Source organism: Nestor notabilis, unplaced genomic scaffold (genome assembly GCF_000696875.1).
Source record: "Nestor notabilis isolate BGI_N333 unplaced genomic scaffold, ASM69687v1 scaffold2972, whole genome shotgun sequence".
In the NCBI taxonomy this organism is placed as follows: Eukaryota; Metazoa; Chordata; class Aves; order Psittaciformes; family Psittacidae; genus Nestor; species Nestor notabilis.
This window is the reverse complement of record NW_009916800.1, coordinates 21032-36669: the sequence shown is the minus strand read 5'-3', so window position 1 is coordinate 36669 and position 15638 is coordinate 21032. Positions and strand designations below refer to the sequence as shown.

The window sequence follows — 15638 nt, the reverse complement described above, 5'->3', positions numbered from 1 at the left end:
CCAGCGGCCAGGGGAAACCGGTGGCTCCTGCCTGGCTCGGCAGCTGTGTCCTCTCAGGGCTTTCTTTTCTTACTCAGTTTTTGAGGCCCATTTTCATAATTTTTAATTACTCTTAATAATATAAGCTGTGTTTCTAATGATGCACTAGCGTTGTCTGCTCCTGGATGGCTCCCCCACTGCCTTGGTGCAAGGATTGGGGTGCTCCTGAAAGCTGATGGTTTTGGGATGGCTTCACAAGTGGTACTGCACAGGTATTTCTTTCTGCTTAAATTAGTTCCCTTTGTTTAATGGCATAGGAAAAATAAGCTGTATCATTTGTCAACAGCGCCACAGAGGGAATAAGAGCCTTTGGAGCACAGATGAGGAAAATGCAATAGTCACTTTATGTTATTAACAGCAGCCAGCTGAAGGTAGAGAAAACCTGCAGCAGCTGGAGCTCCTTGTCTTTCCTGAGATACATGGAAAGTCATGTGGAGCTTCTGGCTTGTAGAAAAGGTGCATTTTTGAAGGATGTGGGCCTGTTAGAGTGTGGGTGTGGGAGACCCATCACTGTTCCCTTGGATGTCCCAAAGGGTCTTCAGCTACGCTGTTTCCTTTCTTCCAGGTCTAAATGCAATTTTCCAGTATTCTCTAAAAGAAGCTGTTAAATCCTGTCACTGGTTTGCAAAACTGACCACTTAAATTGTAAACAGTGACAAGCCTGACTGCCATTCCCCTCTGCTCAAGTTTGCACCTCTCTGGCCAGGAGAGGGTTTGCCCAAGTCCCTTTCCCAGGCAGTGACAGTCACTGAAGCTGGGCCATAGTAACTGCACTGCTGCCTGTCCCTGCATCATGGGAGCGTCACGGCTTTGGTGAGGTTGGGTTGCTGGGGGCCAAGGTGGTGGCCAGGCTGCTTGTGTGTTTGCTCTGCTCACCCTTCTTCTCTGCTATTGCCCAGGTGTGTTTCTCTGGCCACCGCATGAGTACGTCCTCCCCCAGCGATGGCCTCGCAGCCCACATTGGTATGGGTGCTGCTGCTCAGCCTGCTGGCCAGCTGCCTGCCAGCCGTGCAGCCCAGGGACTTCACCGTGAAGGACATTGTCTACCTCCACCCTTCCAGTAAGCCACCTTTGCGCGCGCTGCAAAGCCACAGGCAGCCACGGCATGGGGGTAAGGACAAGGGCAAATGTGTTTTAAGGCAGCAGAAACATCAGGGTTGAGCTGAGAGCTGAGCAAAGATAAAATAAACATCCCCAGTACTCATAAAACCAAGTAGATGTGTAATCAGACCATTGCTTCCCAAGGGCTTAAAGGACAGCGAGGGTTACAGGCAGTTGCTGAGCATGTCAGGAGCTTCTTGTTTATTATTTTCTGTTCCTCAATAATCTCTCTGGCCATGAGACCAAGCTCCATGACACATGGTTTGCCCAAGCGCATCAATGGCTGTAAGCAAGGTGCCAAATGTGACTATTAGCAGCTGCGTCACCAATTGCTCCTGACTTTATCTCAGTAAGTCCCTGAAGCAATGCTATAGCAAAGTTATGCATCTTTAGATCTTGTCCTTTTACTACTCTGTTCACTTAATCGGATAAAAAGTTATTTAATACTACAAGAAGAAAGCATTTGCTGAGCTGTACCTGCCATCTGTTGCCAGAAGAAGACTCATCACCTTTCTGAATCTGGCTGAAAATTTATGTTCTGTACAAGATGAAATTCCTGTTTATGATGTGAGTGTGACCCTCCAGGGTGAAACGGGTGAATTTAGTTAGTGGTGTTGTGTTGTCTCACCCCAAGCTGTTCCTTGAGGGCAGCACCAGCCCCACCAGGGATGCTTCCAGGTGATTTAGTGGCCCCTACCCAGAGGATCCTGGGGAACTGAGCAGTGAATGCCTCTTGTTTCACCTCTCAGACCCGAATGGGGTCTGGCTCAGAGCTGCTGGGCAAGGGAAGGAGGGAAAGAGGAGGGAGGATTGAGATGTAGTCTGCAGGGCTGCGGAGGTTCAGCTTACCTCATCCTGTGCAGACAAACATGACCTGTTTGCAATTTGGCTTCTGAGAAAGTGGCAGCATCTTGAAGATGTATTGAATGTGCTATAGAAGCCCTGCCAGGAGATCGCTTAAGAAGTTACAGTCTTTGTTTGGTGAGATGAATCAGGTCAGAGTCTGCTGTTAAAAACTGGAGGTTCAGCAAACTGATTTTTCTTTCCTTTGGGGACATCAGCCTGCCTTCAAAAGGGATAGCTCATTTACTCAGTGGGACAGTTTCCAGAAGTATTTTAATCCATCTGATATTTTGTTATCAGGGCTGATAAAGTAGCTGTACTGGATGTGTGCTCTGATACCAAGAGAATAAGTGCTCCTTGCTCACTTTAACTCCCTTTGAAGTCTGCAGTAAGCACTTTTGCTAGGTAAACATGGCTGGAGTCCTTATTGTGTCTGTATGTGCCTTTCCAGCATTGCTGTTAGTAATAGTATTTTTATAAACCAGGACCAACCCGATGAAGTTGACAGGTATACTTGTAGAAAGATACCTCTAAACAGAACAAATGCTGCTATGTGCCTCTGAAAAGCACAGTAGAATCAGATTAATTGGCTCATTTTAACTGCATATTGTCTATTCCTTTCAGCCACACCATATCCTCATGGATTTAAGTGTTTCACCTGTGAAAAGGCAGCAGATAATTACGAATGCAACCGATGGGCTCCGGATGTCTATTGTCCAAGAGGTAACCAGCTGCATGCTAGTGTTTAATTTAAACCCACCTTACAACAACCGCTCGCTGTCCTCGCCACGGGACAGCACTGAGCCCCCATTATTCCTTGAGCATACTCGGATGCTGGTGATTGCTGTTCCCACTTGTAAGCCTCCTCAACAAGAAAGATGTGTAAGTGATATGAGTAATCCTTTAAGCTTTTCTGTCTCTTTGTGGTGGATGAAGTTTAGGATTTTCTTCTATTCCCCATACTCCTCTAGCTCAGCTGGAAATTAAATCAGGCTCATTTTTTTTAAGGGTTGTATTTCTCTTACTTTTGTGAGTATGGAACCTGTTCTTGCTTTGTTCGCTTCCCTCCCCTTTGGCATAAGACCATGCTTCAGGGCACCTGAAGCTGCCTCTTTTCACCGAGTATTGAGCTATCTTCAGTATCTTGGGCTCATAACTCTGATTGGAGTCAGAAATCGTGAGCAGCTCAGGAAGGGCTTTGGAATACAGGCACACAAATAGCAGATCCAAATATCAGTGAGATCCTTGGATCTTCCCCTCCCTTACCACTTCCGTTTTTGAGATTAGGCATTAAGATTGCCTACAGCCGCTGGTGAAGCCCATTTAACTGGGTTGGACATGGTTTGTGTCCTCACCAGGGTGGGTGCCTGCAGGATGCAGATGAGTCTGCATGGGCAGAGAGATGCTGCCAGGGCTTGGCAGCCCCGTTCAACACCTATCCAGGGTGTCTGTGGTTTGTTGTGGGACATTACAAGTGCTCTCAGAAAATATTTGTTTTGGAAGGGGAAAGAGAGTAACCTGCGCTGCGGGGACAAACCAGCTGTGTTTGCAGCCTGTGTCAGAGCACTTTATCTGTCTGAGAATTTATTTGCTTTGAGCTGAAATCGGCACAACATCAGTAACAATAAGAGAGATCAGGCTGGCTGGCATCAGATGAGACCAATAGTCACAGACACTCCCTGTTTTGACAGAAGTGGGTGGTATTTAAACTGCTGCCTGTAGATCACTGTGCAAGAGAGGCCCAGCTCCGAGGTCTGTCTTGATAACAGCCAGCAGACCATGACCAGAACAAGTTCTAATCTGGGAAGTGAAGTTAGCATGTAATGGCTGTTTAGGGGAGGAGAATGCCACACTTCAGCACGTCTGAAACTCATCAGCTGCATTCATCCAAACCAGAGCTGCTAGTTATGGTCACTAGCTTTCCTGTCTGCTGGTACTAACACCCATTCTATGTTCATGAAGCAGGATGGGGTTTTATCCATGAAGGACGGCTAGCTGGAAATCTGAGTTTATCTTTAGTCTTCAGCACAGAGGACTTCTTAATTCCTTAAACTGGAGGGATCTGGTAATGTTTTTACCCCAGGCACAATGCATTACTGTGCAAGCTGCCCGAAACTGTGTGCCTTGGAGCATGGCTCTGCCTGCAGCATGGCCCCCCAGCCCCTTGCTGTTGGATTTTGGGTGAGACCAGGGACCCTCTGATGAAGCTGGTGTGATGGCAGCCAGGAAGGCGTAACTGCTGAGTCAGCAGTTACTGTGTGTCAGAGGAGCAGGGGCCTGAGGAAAGAGGATGGGCACTATGGCTGAAAGGCTGTGTCCCTATTCTGTTGCAGTGGAAGCAAAGACAGGAGCAAAACTGATACTGTCATTGCTCCCCATTCTGCAGCAGTCAGCTGTTGCTTTGGGATGCCTCATCACCAACAGCTCTCGTTGATGTTGCTTAGCTTTACATCCAATACACTTCCACATCAGAAAGCTTTTATTAAGGCAGCTTTTTTATTTTGTTGCTTTAATTTTCAAATGTCATTTTTGGTTTGTGTAAGGTAACCGCAGAAATGTAAGCTTAGGTTTGAGGCATGACTGGGGTTACCTGCTCAGGTAATTACCTTATCTCTGGGAGTGAGAGGTGTATGCTATGTTTATGGTGTGGCCTCCTTCGCTGCAGTGATCCGAACCTTTGCTGTTTCGCTTGGGTTAAGTGGTGAGAGAAAATGGGAAAACTCCACCCAGCTGCTATTATTTTTTTAAAAGACAGAATGCTGTGACCACGAAGCAAACCCAAATATTTTCATTAACTATAATGTAGGACTTAAAGAGAACTGCATTTTATTTATAGTAAAACTTGTTATAATGGAGAGTAAATACGTGAATCCCTGTATTGAACAGATGAGAAAAAGCATTTCTAGAAGGGAGGCCTCCTGCTATGCATGAATCTTGTTTTCTGTTATTTATTAGCTTCAGCTCAAGCAGAAACTGTGTTAGTGATCTAATTAGCAGGGAAATACCACACTCGGAATACTCCCAGTGCTCTGTTTTTGGATGGCCTATGAGTGGGCTGACAACCTGTGAAGGGGATGGTGGCCACAGCTGCTGAGGTGATGTTCCAGTGTTGTTAGAGGCTTTGGTTTTGGAAGCAGGCTCTCAAAAGTCAACGTGTGATTCTGGGCCCGTTGAAATATCAGATTTGGTGTTTACCTATGCAGTTTAGAGCAGAGAGTTCCAATTCTTCTAACTGGAGACACATACCAACCTTGCCGAGTCTCAATATGTGGGGCTGGTTTAGCCTGGACGTTGGTCTGCACCATGACTTCTGGTTTCAGTAACTGGTTTCTTCATTTGTGCTCCCTTTAAGAGCACAGGAGGGTGCTCATGAGGTGAATCTCCTGGAGAACATTTGTTTTAGCTGTTGGGTGATGCTGCTGTGGGTCAGCATTGCTCAGCTCGAGACTGAGGTGGTCTGTTGCACATAGGCATCCAGCAAAACCTCACTGTCTTTGCAAGACAGTTCTACCAGAGGAAGGAAAAATGCAAAAGCAGAGGTGACAGTATCACACTGGTGGTCAGTATAAATCAACAGCTCTGAAAACCCCCTAAATAATACCATAGAGCAATAATCTCATTTTCAAATGCTTTTGAAAATACATAATGGAATGTATTGCTGGACAGCCTAAATATTATATCACAATCAGCCTGGCTCTCAAATGCCTTTAAAGATGCTCTAGCACTGCAAAATTTAGGAAACAAAAATCCTTCCTTGTTTGGTACAATGCCCCTGAGACCCATCCTTACCCTGGGGCTGTACCCCTACCTAGCTTGGGCACCACATTACTTAGAAGCATCAGCTTTCATGCTGCAATGTTTTATTTTAACTGCTTTAAACATCTCTTATTTCTGGTAAAATTATTATAGCATTGGGCCTGTGTTCCTCCTCCATCACCCTGGCAAGCAGCCTCCCTATCCACAGGGCAGTTGTTATGGGTTAGATGTGATGATGTTCCCCACCTCTGCTTTGCTCTGGGCTCTCCCAGTGCTCTCTGGGCCCCACGCTTTTCATAGTGCCTGTCCTGAGAAGAGAGGCAGTCCAGAACACGGTGCAAAAAATACTATTAATTTGAGTGAGTGGATTTTTTTTGCTTACTGTGGACTTACCCAGTAGCTGCAGCCCTGCAGCCATCAGTGGTGGCTGTGCAAGGAAAGGCATGCAGGGAAAATACATTTCTCCAGGATGATTGCACAATATTTTCTAAAAACATGCTTGAAAGAAAAAATGAAACAGCCTTAAAAGAGTTATGGGGTGCTAGAAACTTTATTTTTTCCATCTGGGATCTGTCAAGAGTGAGCTCCACTGCACAGAGCCACTGCAGGAGAAATAAGCTCCCGTGATGCACATATGGCTTTGCTGGGGAGTGGCACTTCCAGGCAAGTCCTGGAAGAAGCTCAAAGCTTCTGCTCGAGCAGAAAGTGCTGCTTCCCTTGGGGTAAGATTGTGAGCTTCACCCCTTGCAGGGGGAGAGCCTGGAAAATGCATTACAAGCCGCATGTTGCAGCCCTGGTTGGTTTGACAGAAGACAGCGCACCAAGCATCTCCAGCCTCTGGTGATAAGCTAAGTCTGTTTGCTGTGGATATAGCACTTCAGTTAAGAGCAGGTCAAAGATATGACAGATGTCTGGGGGGTTTTATTGCCTAATGAATAACATGTTCAGTTGGCAATCTTGCTCAGCTATTGCCAAATGCCTAAAACATGAGAAGTATGCAGGGCTTTGCCCATTGGAGACAAGGGCCGAACAGGAATGTTCACTTTGAATTAAATACATACCTTTCCCTCTCCTACACACCCCCACCCCCGTGAAAGCAACAATTTTATTAATAATAAGGTTGATTAATAAGAAGTAAGGTATAATTTAGAGAAGAAATACATAATGGCATGTTTCCTGTGTTGAAAATCCAGTGTTTTCATCTTGGAGTGCTAGGAAGCGAAACAGCACTTTCAACTTCCCTCTAATGACTAAAGCAGGAAATAAACCCAAATTCCTTTATGCCTGAGGATAACCACAGCATTTGTCAAACATTCTGCTTTGAATTTTCTGTGTGTTTTACAAGTGTTGCTGGAGAAGCAGCTTAAAAAAGAAGAATGGTCTCCCTGGGGGATGAGGAAGCCCAAAGGAGAAACATGTGGAAGGTGTGATGGGAATACTGGGGGGACAGTCCATTTCATGGTGCTTTTTCCAAAGACTGGGAAACTGAGAAATGCATAAATCCTTCTAATTCTTTTGATGGTATTTTATAGATGGTAAAACTGAAGGACAGAGAGGGTGAAGGATCTTCTCCAGGCTGTGCAGAAGCTGTGGGAGAGCTGGGATCAGAGCATGAGCAGCAAGAACAGCTTGCATGGGTTGTTAGGATATAGGAAAAGGTGTCTCCAATGTGTAACGCTTTAGGTAGTTCTACAGAATTAATGGTTGCGCATGAAGCTAGGAAAAAATTTAGCCTATACAAATGAAAGCTTCAGATGTAAAGAGGTGTGAACATGGGTGGTTTTTTTGTTTTGTTTTGTTTTAAAGACAATTCCTATAAAACTGACAATGCACAAGACTTGGGGTGTTTACCTGAACCTCCTCCTGTGACTTGGTTATCCAATGTGCATGCATTTCTTTATCTGTAACACAGAGGCCCACATTAGAACTGGGAACAAATCTGTGTTCCAGCATGCTTTGAAGCCTCACATTTGCACTAGAGCTTGGGGTGTGGGTGTGTATTTAGTTACATTTATGTATTTTAATTAATATATCAAAACAATCTTTTTTTAATAAATCCCAAGATTTGAAAAAATCTGACTTCTTTCCTACATCTTCCTATTTGTAGACTATCACAAAACTTATATTTGACAGATAAATACATTTTTCCGTCTTTCTAGGTACAAGATACTGCTTTAGCCAACATATGATGAAAGTTACTGGGGAGAGTGTATCTGTCACCAAACGCTGTGTACCATTAGAGGACTGTCTATATACAGGATGCACATATGTAAAGCATGAAGGATACAAGGTATAGGATAAAACTTTCCCTTTTTTAAATATGAAAATCGGGTAGAATCCTTCTGGCCTCTGCCAGAAGTCTGACTGGTTCAGTGGGTAAATCAGCATTGTCAAATGAATTTTCTATTCTTAAGGAGCTCCAGCTCATTTCCATTTGTTACAGAAACAAAGGAATAACCTTTCCCAGAACAAAAGAATAATCTCTTTAAATAACTCTCCTGGCTAGCAGTTCAGGGGAGCAAACCACTCCCTTCTGCTAAAGAGGGCTTTGCCTGTAGAACCGCACCATATTTTGGCCCCTCTGCTCTGCTCCTGATGCCCACCAACGATCCTGAGGGCTTCTTGCTGAAACGGATTGGGGAAAGCTCAGAAACCTTCAGAACAGATGCTTTACATCTGAATCAAACACTTATTTATCAAAGATTCTTCAGGAGGTCAATAGTTCACCTTTCTGAATTTATCCAACAGGTTAAAATACGAGAGCTTTCTGAGCTCTGAGGCACACTACAGCCTCATTGCCATTTGCACCCCCACATGAATAAGTACTGCTTATTTTTTTACTTAGTTCTGGCTTGTGAGCTCTACTTGTTTACTGTGAAGGTGCTGAGGCCCTGGCACAGGTTGCCCAGAGAAGCTGTGGCTGCCTGATCCCCTGGCAGTGTTCAAGGCCAGGTTGGACGGGGCTTTGAGCAACCTGGTCTAGTGGAAGGTGCCCCTGACCGTGGCAGGGATGTGGGAACTAAATTTAAGAACCCTTCTGACCCAAACCATTCTACCAAACAACACTGGTTTTCATCTGTTTAACTTGTTTGGTGTAGAAAAGAAAATAATCTCTTTGGAATGGATGTGTCTTCCTTGTAGCAGCCAACATACTGTTCTTGTACAGATGAAATTGTACTCCAAGTAGATGGATTAAGTAGACGGAGGGGAGAAGGGGAAAAGTGTGTGTGTGGGAATCAGAGTGGCCACTGTGCTCCTTTGCAAATATTGTATGATTTCTCTATGTCTTTATTTGGAGTATTGGTATTTTTCAAATAACTGAGTTATAACTTGGTATCTTTCAGATCTGCACCTCCTGCTGTGAAGGAAGCATCTGCAACTTGCCCCTACCAAGGAACACAACAGATGCTGTATTTACAACTCTCTCCCCCCTCAACAAAACACAGAGACTTTCACATCCTGCCCTGCTGACAGCGGCGTGTCTCTGGCTGGGGTTGATCTCACAGCACTGGCTCGTGCTGCCGGATCCAGGCAGCTGAGCTGGGCGAGAACATCTGTGTGAACATTCAACCTCTCCCTACAGAGCCTGTGGTTTGGAGTTGTCTTTGGAACTGGTTTTTCTCCTTATTTCTTGCTAATGATGTGAACTAGTGAGCCTGGGATCTAGATGTATTTAAAGGGTGTAAACCCCACCCTCACTTCTCTACTGTTTTCTGAAGAAACTCATGCAAGATGTTCCCAGAATCCATGGCTGAGACGGATGCATACACTTTTCTTAATGTCTATCTTTAAATGTATTATATTGCTGACACTATCATCACTTACTCATTTGAAACTTTCTCATTATAATTTGTCAGAGCACTGCCTCTGGTGTGTCATTAACCTCTTCTGAGAACACATGGTAAATAACACACAGTCAGTATGTCTTTGCAGTATCCCCGCATCTCTTGCTCCTCTCTGAGCAGGCAGGAGTTTGTAGCAAGGCAGCAGTAGCTGGGTGCGATAAAGTCAAAGAAGTAGCAGCAGCCTGGATCAGGCCAGCATCATGCAGAGAGGCTTCCTCAAAGGTTGTCCACCAGCAGCATGAAGAGCCACCCCCACAACAGCACACACGGAAAATCCCTGTGGCTTATAAACTGAACCTCTAAAACCTCTGTTTCTGAGGCATGGTTAGAGGGGAAGAGGGTGTGTGGCCTCTGAGCCACAATTGCAAGGAGGAAAGGTTATGGGGAGCTGGTGGGTGTCCCAGTTGAGATGCTGGTGCTTACCAGGACAAAGGGTTCTCAGTGTTCTGGGGCTTTAAGTTTTTTGACACTACTAGATACAGCTGTATTTTGGTGACCTGTGTTGCTTGTTTTGCTCTGAAATCATCTATGCAATATTTATTTTTGTATGTTGAGTAGGATCTAAAGTGTTTAAAAGATTCTTAATACCTATACTGCCAGGCAAAATGGTGGTTTTGCAAGTGAGTAGGCCTGTAATATATAAATTATCATAAATATATATATATAAAAAATGTTCTTGATTTTTAAAAGTCAACTTTGTTTGCAAGGTCAGTAATAAAAGCAGGGTGTCATGGACTTGCTTTAAAATTAAACCAAACTCTTATAATTAATTTTTTTCCTTTTTTAACTGTAGTCATAAATTGTTCTCTTAGGAGCTAATTCTATGCTACTTGTGCTCCAAGGTAACTTGCACTTTATCAAGTTACAGTATGGTTATGCTCTGAAGTGTTTTTTTTGGCGAGTTATGCAGTGAAAGGCAGATGAAGGAAGGCAATCCTGGAATGCAAACGTCTTGTTAAAGGGCTCCTAGAGAGTATAGGCAAGCCCTCATCTACCAGCATCTGTGGTAGATACCAGTAATAGCGAGAAATCTGCGGAGCTGAGCATGCAAGGTGCCGACTAGAGCTTTGTGGCCTTTAGACTGCACTTTGCTTCTACTTCCAGGGAGTTTTATTGGAGGCAAAGGAAGAGGAGGAGGACCAATAACAGCACTCACTCCCCATTTAGTTTCAGGTGATTCCTCTGGGGAAGGAAAGCAGGCTGGAAGCCTGGGTGTGTTTTGCTCGGCAATGTTTTTTAAAGATGTATGTATGTATCATCATGAAAACTGACTTTGAACACCATTTCTTTCCTTTTTTTCACTTTTTATATAAAGCTAACCTTTTTGAGGAAAGGCTGGTTGACCTCGCTCACAGACAGCGTTTTGCTGTCCTTCCAGTTCTTCTGTGACTTGCTCACAGATCACTAGTACTGAGGGTAGTTGCAATCTGTTATTTTAAGCAAGTTAGGCCTATCCATAGAGACCCCCAAAAAATCAACCCTACAACCATTTTTCCCCCTCCTCTGCAAGCTCACTTGAGCAGAACTGTGTGATGTACTTACAGGTCAGGGGAGACTGAGGTGGAGGGGGTTATGACTTCTCTGACAGCAATTGAAATATTTCTTATTATTATCCTGCAAAATGGTAGAGTTTAAGCCTGGAAGAACCTCATTTAGGGGTTCAGCTGCTCTCCTGGGGTGGGGGTTAAACAGGTTTTCTGCATTGGCTAAGCATTTTGGCAGCACTCTCCTGCTGGAGCCAAGCTGGATCCAGGACATGTGCTTTGAGAAGGCATGTTGGAAAGCCAGCATGATGTGGAAGCATGGGAAATCTGGGATTACCTATGAACATCTTGCTTATGTGTTCAACCAAGGCAGGCTCAAGGCACCTTGTGGGGAGCTCCCCACTGTCCTTGGGACTCACATGCTAGTCAGTTTCATTGTTACTCAATCAGCCTAACCTGTGGCATGGTAATTCTGAGCTAGATAGGTACAACCATGTGAGCTGAGCTGCAGGAACGGCCAGACTTCTTCATGCTATGTTTAGGTGTACTTCACACAGACCACAGACTTTTTTGGGTACCTTTCAGCGCTCTCTACCCACAAAGACTGGGATACCACTGACCAAATTTAGTTATCAGTGTTGTAGGGGTATTAAACCAAGCCAGTTACTTCTATTCCCTCTGTAGTCAGTGGAGGAATGGGCTGATTCACTGTATGCTAAGAAGGTGGTTGAATTGTCTCAGGCACATGATGGATGTGCCTAGGAGAACTAGTTTGGCTATAAATACCACATCCCAGCTAGGTTATACAGCTGCCAGCCACGCAGTTACACCAAGACAAGTGCTTTTCAAATACCTGCACAGGAGCCAGTCCTAAGCACATCGACGGCTTTGCTCTGACCATGATGTTGCTGCAGCCAGAGAAAATCCTTGTTCTTGTGATGTGCTGGTCCCTCTCCAGCATGGGCGTGCCACAGTTTTACTCTTCAAAAGGGAACTGAGCCCTGTCCAACCAAGCTGCTACCTCCTGATGTGGTACAAGGATTATGGACATGGAGCTTAAAAGAGCAAATTAAGGTAACTGAGAGCAATTGGGGAACCCACAGAGGACTCTCCCTGTACCAGCAGGTTGGTGCGTCTGCAGAGCTCTTGGGGTTTTTTAAAGCACATAAATGCTGAGCTGCACTGTATTTATTTTTAGGGTCTATATCTGTGATATTGCTTTTAAATGTCTAATTTTTTAACTCTTGTAAATGCTGTATATTTGTATAAATAAATGTTTTAAATATTCAATGACGTGTGAGGTGTCTGATAACAATGTACAATCACCATCACTAGCCCTGCTCTTTGGTGTGGTGCTACCTCCTGCGCTGGGATGCTGCTGTCTGCTCCCTGCCCCCTTTTCCTTTCTCCCATGACCTGCTAGCAAAAAAAAAGTACTGAGCTGTATTTAGAGCATTTCATTTCAAATCCCCCTGTAGCTAATGAATCTTCCCCATGGAGCTCAAGCTCCCATGGTTATTTGTTACAAATTATTAAATGCTCAGTATAAAACAAGTCTGAGGAGATTCCTGTTTAGTTTGTGACCGCTGGATCTTCCTTTCTCTTGCCTGCTCTGGGAAAGCTTTACATTTTCCATAACGAGATCCAGTGAGTTCTGAGGGTTTTCACACAATTATTTCTAATTTCCACTCCTGAAACCAGTGACTTGGATGCAAACAACTTCATGTAGCTAAAGAAAGGTTTCAGACAAAGTTATCTAAGGATCATGGGAAGCTGGAGGCAGCTCACAGTATTTCTGCATGGCTCCAATTCACAAATCTTCAAGTTGAATAAATGCAGTTTACAGTAGTGCAGTACATTGGCTTACAGCTCCTGAGCTTCTCCTTAGTCCTGAACTAAGTTTCTGGCTGTTTGGCATTTGGTGCACCTTTGGCTTACAAACATACTTAGCCGTAAGAGGCTCTGTTATCCCATTTCAACAGGTGACTCTGCAAACGCCAGTCCCTGCTCAGGCTTGGGACAGAATGACCCTGGGGTACATGGCCTTGTAGCACTTCTCTAGCTTGTTGCTGAATTCCTGATTTTCAGCATAACAGCATAGTGAGCTGAAGGCAGATGTTATTTAACAAAACACTTTGCTTTAATTTCCACAAAACACTTGAATTCACTGTCAGTAAAAACAATTTATCTATCTATCTTCACTGCATAGCTTCTTCCTCCCCTTAAACACAAGACACAGCTTTCAGCTACCCAGTTCATGGAAAAACCCCTTGCACCAAGACAGCCAAAGCAATACTGAACCTCCTGATTGCAATAGTAAGAACCTCTTCTCCATTGCCAGACAAAATCCAGCACAGTCCCACAAAAACCAGTGTGAACTACCTGGCTGGGCAAAGGTTTTGAAAGCATTTTTACCCACTTAAAGAGGCTCAAGCAACCAGTAAAGGTTATGCCCCTAGTGCCTCACTAATGCCTGGAGGTTCCTGTATATGACTGTTAAAGGCTAAGGAGAGCATTCTGCGTGACAACTTGCTTTTTCCACCACGAACCTGACAACAAGGTGAACTCTCATTGTGGTAAATGGTATCATCATCGTACCTATGTGCAGGTAGTGGGAAAATCAATGGAAAATGTGCTTAAAATCTGCATTTTATGGAATCAATGTCAAGCATAGGTCTTGTAACATGAAGGTGCAAACCTCAGAACTGGTGATGCCCGAAGCTGCATCAATTCAGACTTTAAAAACCTAGATGGGACCTACTCCTCTGAATCAAAGTCCTTGTACACCCACAGCATTACACTCACCGCTGTGTGTCAAAAGAAGCTTCCAATTTTTGCTGCATCTTGCCAATACATGCTTTACAATGCCAGCCTCTCTAGTTCATTTGATTGGTTCTTGTATCAATTTCTCTTTGCCCATTCCTGGTTGGGATTCTCCTTGACATTAATCCCAATGTTCTCTTGTCTTTCTCCTTAGCCAACCATTCTCCGTACACATTGCCCACGCTGAGCTAATCTATTTCAACTTTATGTATTTACAGGCTTTAAGGTTTCGGATACCCTTTTTAAGATTTAATGAGGTTTTTAGACATGTAACATTACACACTTCATCACATAGAGCTCAACCTACAAGTCTTAGGCTAAAAAAATCATCAGGGTATCTTCAACATGTAGACTCTATCCACAATAAAAGCAAACAAGCCCAACACAGCGCTGATGATACTGGAAAAACAAAGTGACACCAAGCTGCCAAAAAAAAACCAACCCAAACCTTTAAGAGGTTTTTTTCATGCTGAGAAGGAATCTGAACAAGCTGGCTTCACTGATGTTTATAAACATTTAATTACTCACTAAGGTAAAAGTTCACCCGCTTTTAGTTGTGTTACAGATGTTCCTATCAAGCTCTACTGAAGACAGGCTAAACCTCAACTTGTCGGTCCATGTGTGGACTGACAGAAATGGCTAACCCTGACCTCCTAACTAAAAGCTCGGGTAGGGACGGCAGTGAGGGGCTGCTGGAAGGAGAATATTTTAAGTAGGTAACTATTTTAAAGGGGTAACTTGCTCAGGTTTTCCCTGTAAAAATGTAAATAATCCTCTTGCTGTGAGGTCGTGCGCCATGCAGGGCTGTATCCGGACAGCTGAAAAAAAACCAGCTGCACCTACAGCCCATGGCAGGTGTCACAGGGCTGATTTTACTGATCCCATAGTTGACCACCTGGAGTGGGTATTTCTTACTGTTCACACTCATCTAATGTCTTATCAACCTAAGCACAGGTAGGGTGCAACATGTGTGCCCACATGCAGCTTCTCCATAACAAAAATGGTGGGTCTGGTCACCCAAAAACATCTCACTAACCCAAATTCTGAGTTTTCTCTAAGTAAGTGAAAATATATTCCAACAAGCTAATTTCCCATCGTTTTCTACCAGTACTCACTCAGTCTCTATGGGATATCACTGTGTCTCTTTTTTTAAGGCACAAACCCTTCCCAAAGTCCAGCTCTCAGACTACATTTGCTTTTCTTCAGGCTTTTCCCATCTGCCAGGCACTGCAATTTTAGCAGCAGAGATTACTTTCTCAGTGAAGCATAACACTCAGTTGCATGAAATTTCAGTCTCATAATCCTGTTAGGTTTTCCCTGTCAGACTCCACACCGATGAGACCTTTGTTTGTGCAGCAGCCTAAGCCTCAATGAAAAAAAATTAAAGCAAGAATTGCCATTGCCAAGATGAAGGGCTATTTTAAAGGCACCACAGCAGTCCATGGAAGATAAAAGCCACAGTCAGTTTGCAACTATTATTTAGTCTTGTGTTTCATGCAGACTCCGGGTTTGGGTGCCAGGCTCAAAGCTCTACCACCTGCCTTCGGCTTTTTTCCAGGCAAGACCATGTTTTCTTTCCTTAATGGATGATGGTGGTATACTTAAGAGAAAACAAAACAAAACAGCCATTTCTTATCCTTGCTATGGGCCCTAGAGTGTAGCAGAAAACCTCACTCGTTACAATAGAATTTGGGGAAAAATGCTTTTCCAGTTAAATTTTCATTGATGTACTTTCAACACGTTTTCA

At 44.1% G+C, this 15638-nt stretch overlaps 1 protein-coding gene across 1 annotated transcript; it reads left to right on the top strand.

Moving 5' to 3' along the window:
- The first annotated feature begins 981 nt into the window (after positions 1–981).
- Positions 982–9278, top strand: LYPD6 (LY6/PLAUR domain containing 6). Its single transcript, XM_010024745.1, has 4 exons — positions 982–1099; positions 2608–2706; positions 7899–8029; positions 9084–9278. Exons 1-4 carry the CDS (start codon positions 982–984, stop codon positions 9276–9278), a joined length of 543 nt encoding a protein of 180 aa, XP_010023047.1.
- The last annotated feature ends 6360 nt before the right edge of the window (positions 9279–15638 follow it).

Bases quoted from the DNA above. Each gene is read 5' to 3' on its own strand.
- LYPD6 (XM_010024745.1), top strand. From the start codon at position 982: ATGGCCTCGCAGCCCACATTGGTATGGGTGCTGCTGCTCAGCCTGCTG. The intron at 1,100-2,607 runs GTAAGCCACCTT...TATTCCTTTCAG, and splicing joins TGTCTACCTCCACCCTTCCA to CCACACCATATCCTCATGGA. The intron at 2,707-7,898 runs GTAACCAGCTGC...CCGTCTTTCTAG, and splicing joins GGATGTCTATTGTCCAAGAG to GTACAAGATACTGCTTTAGC.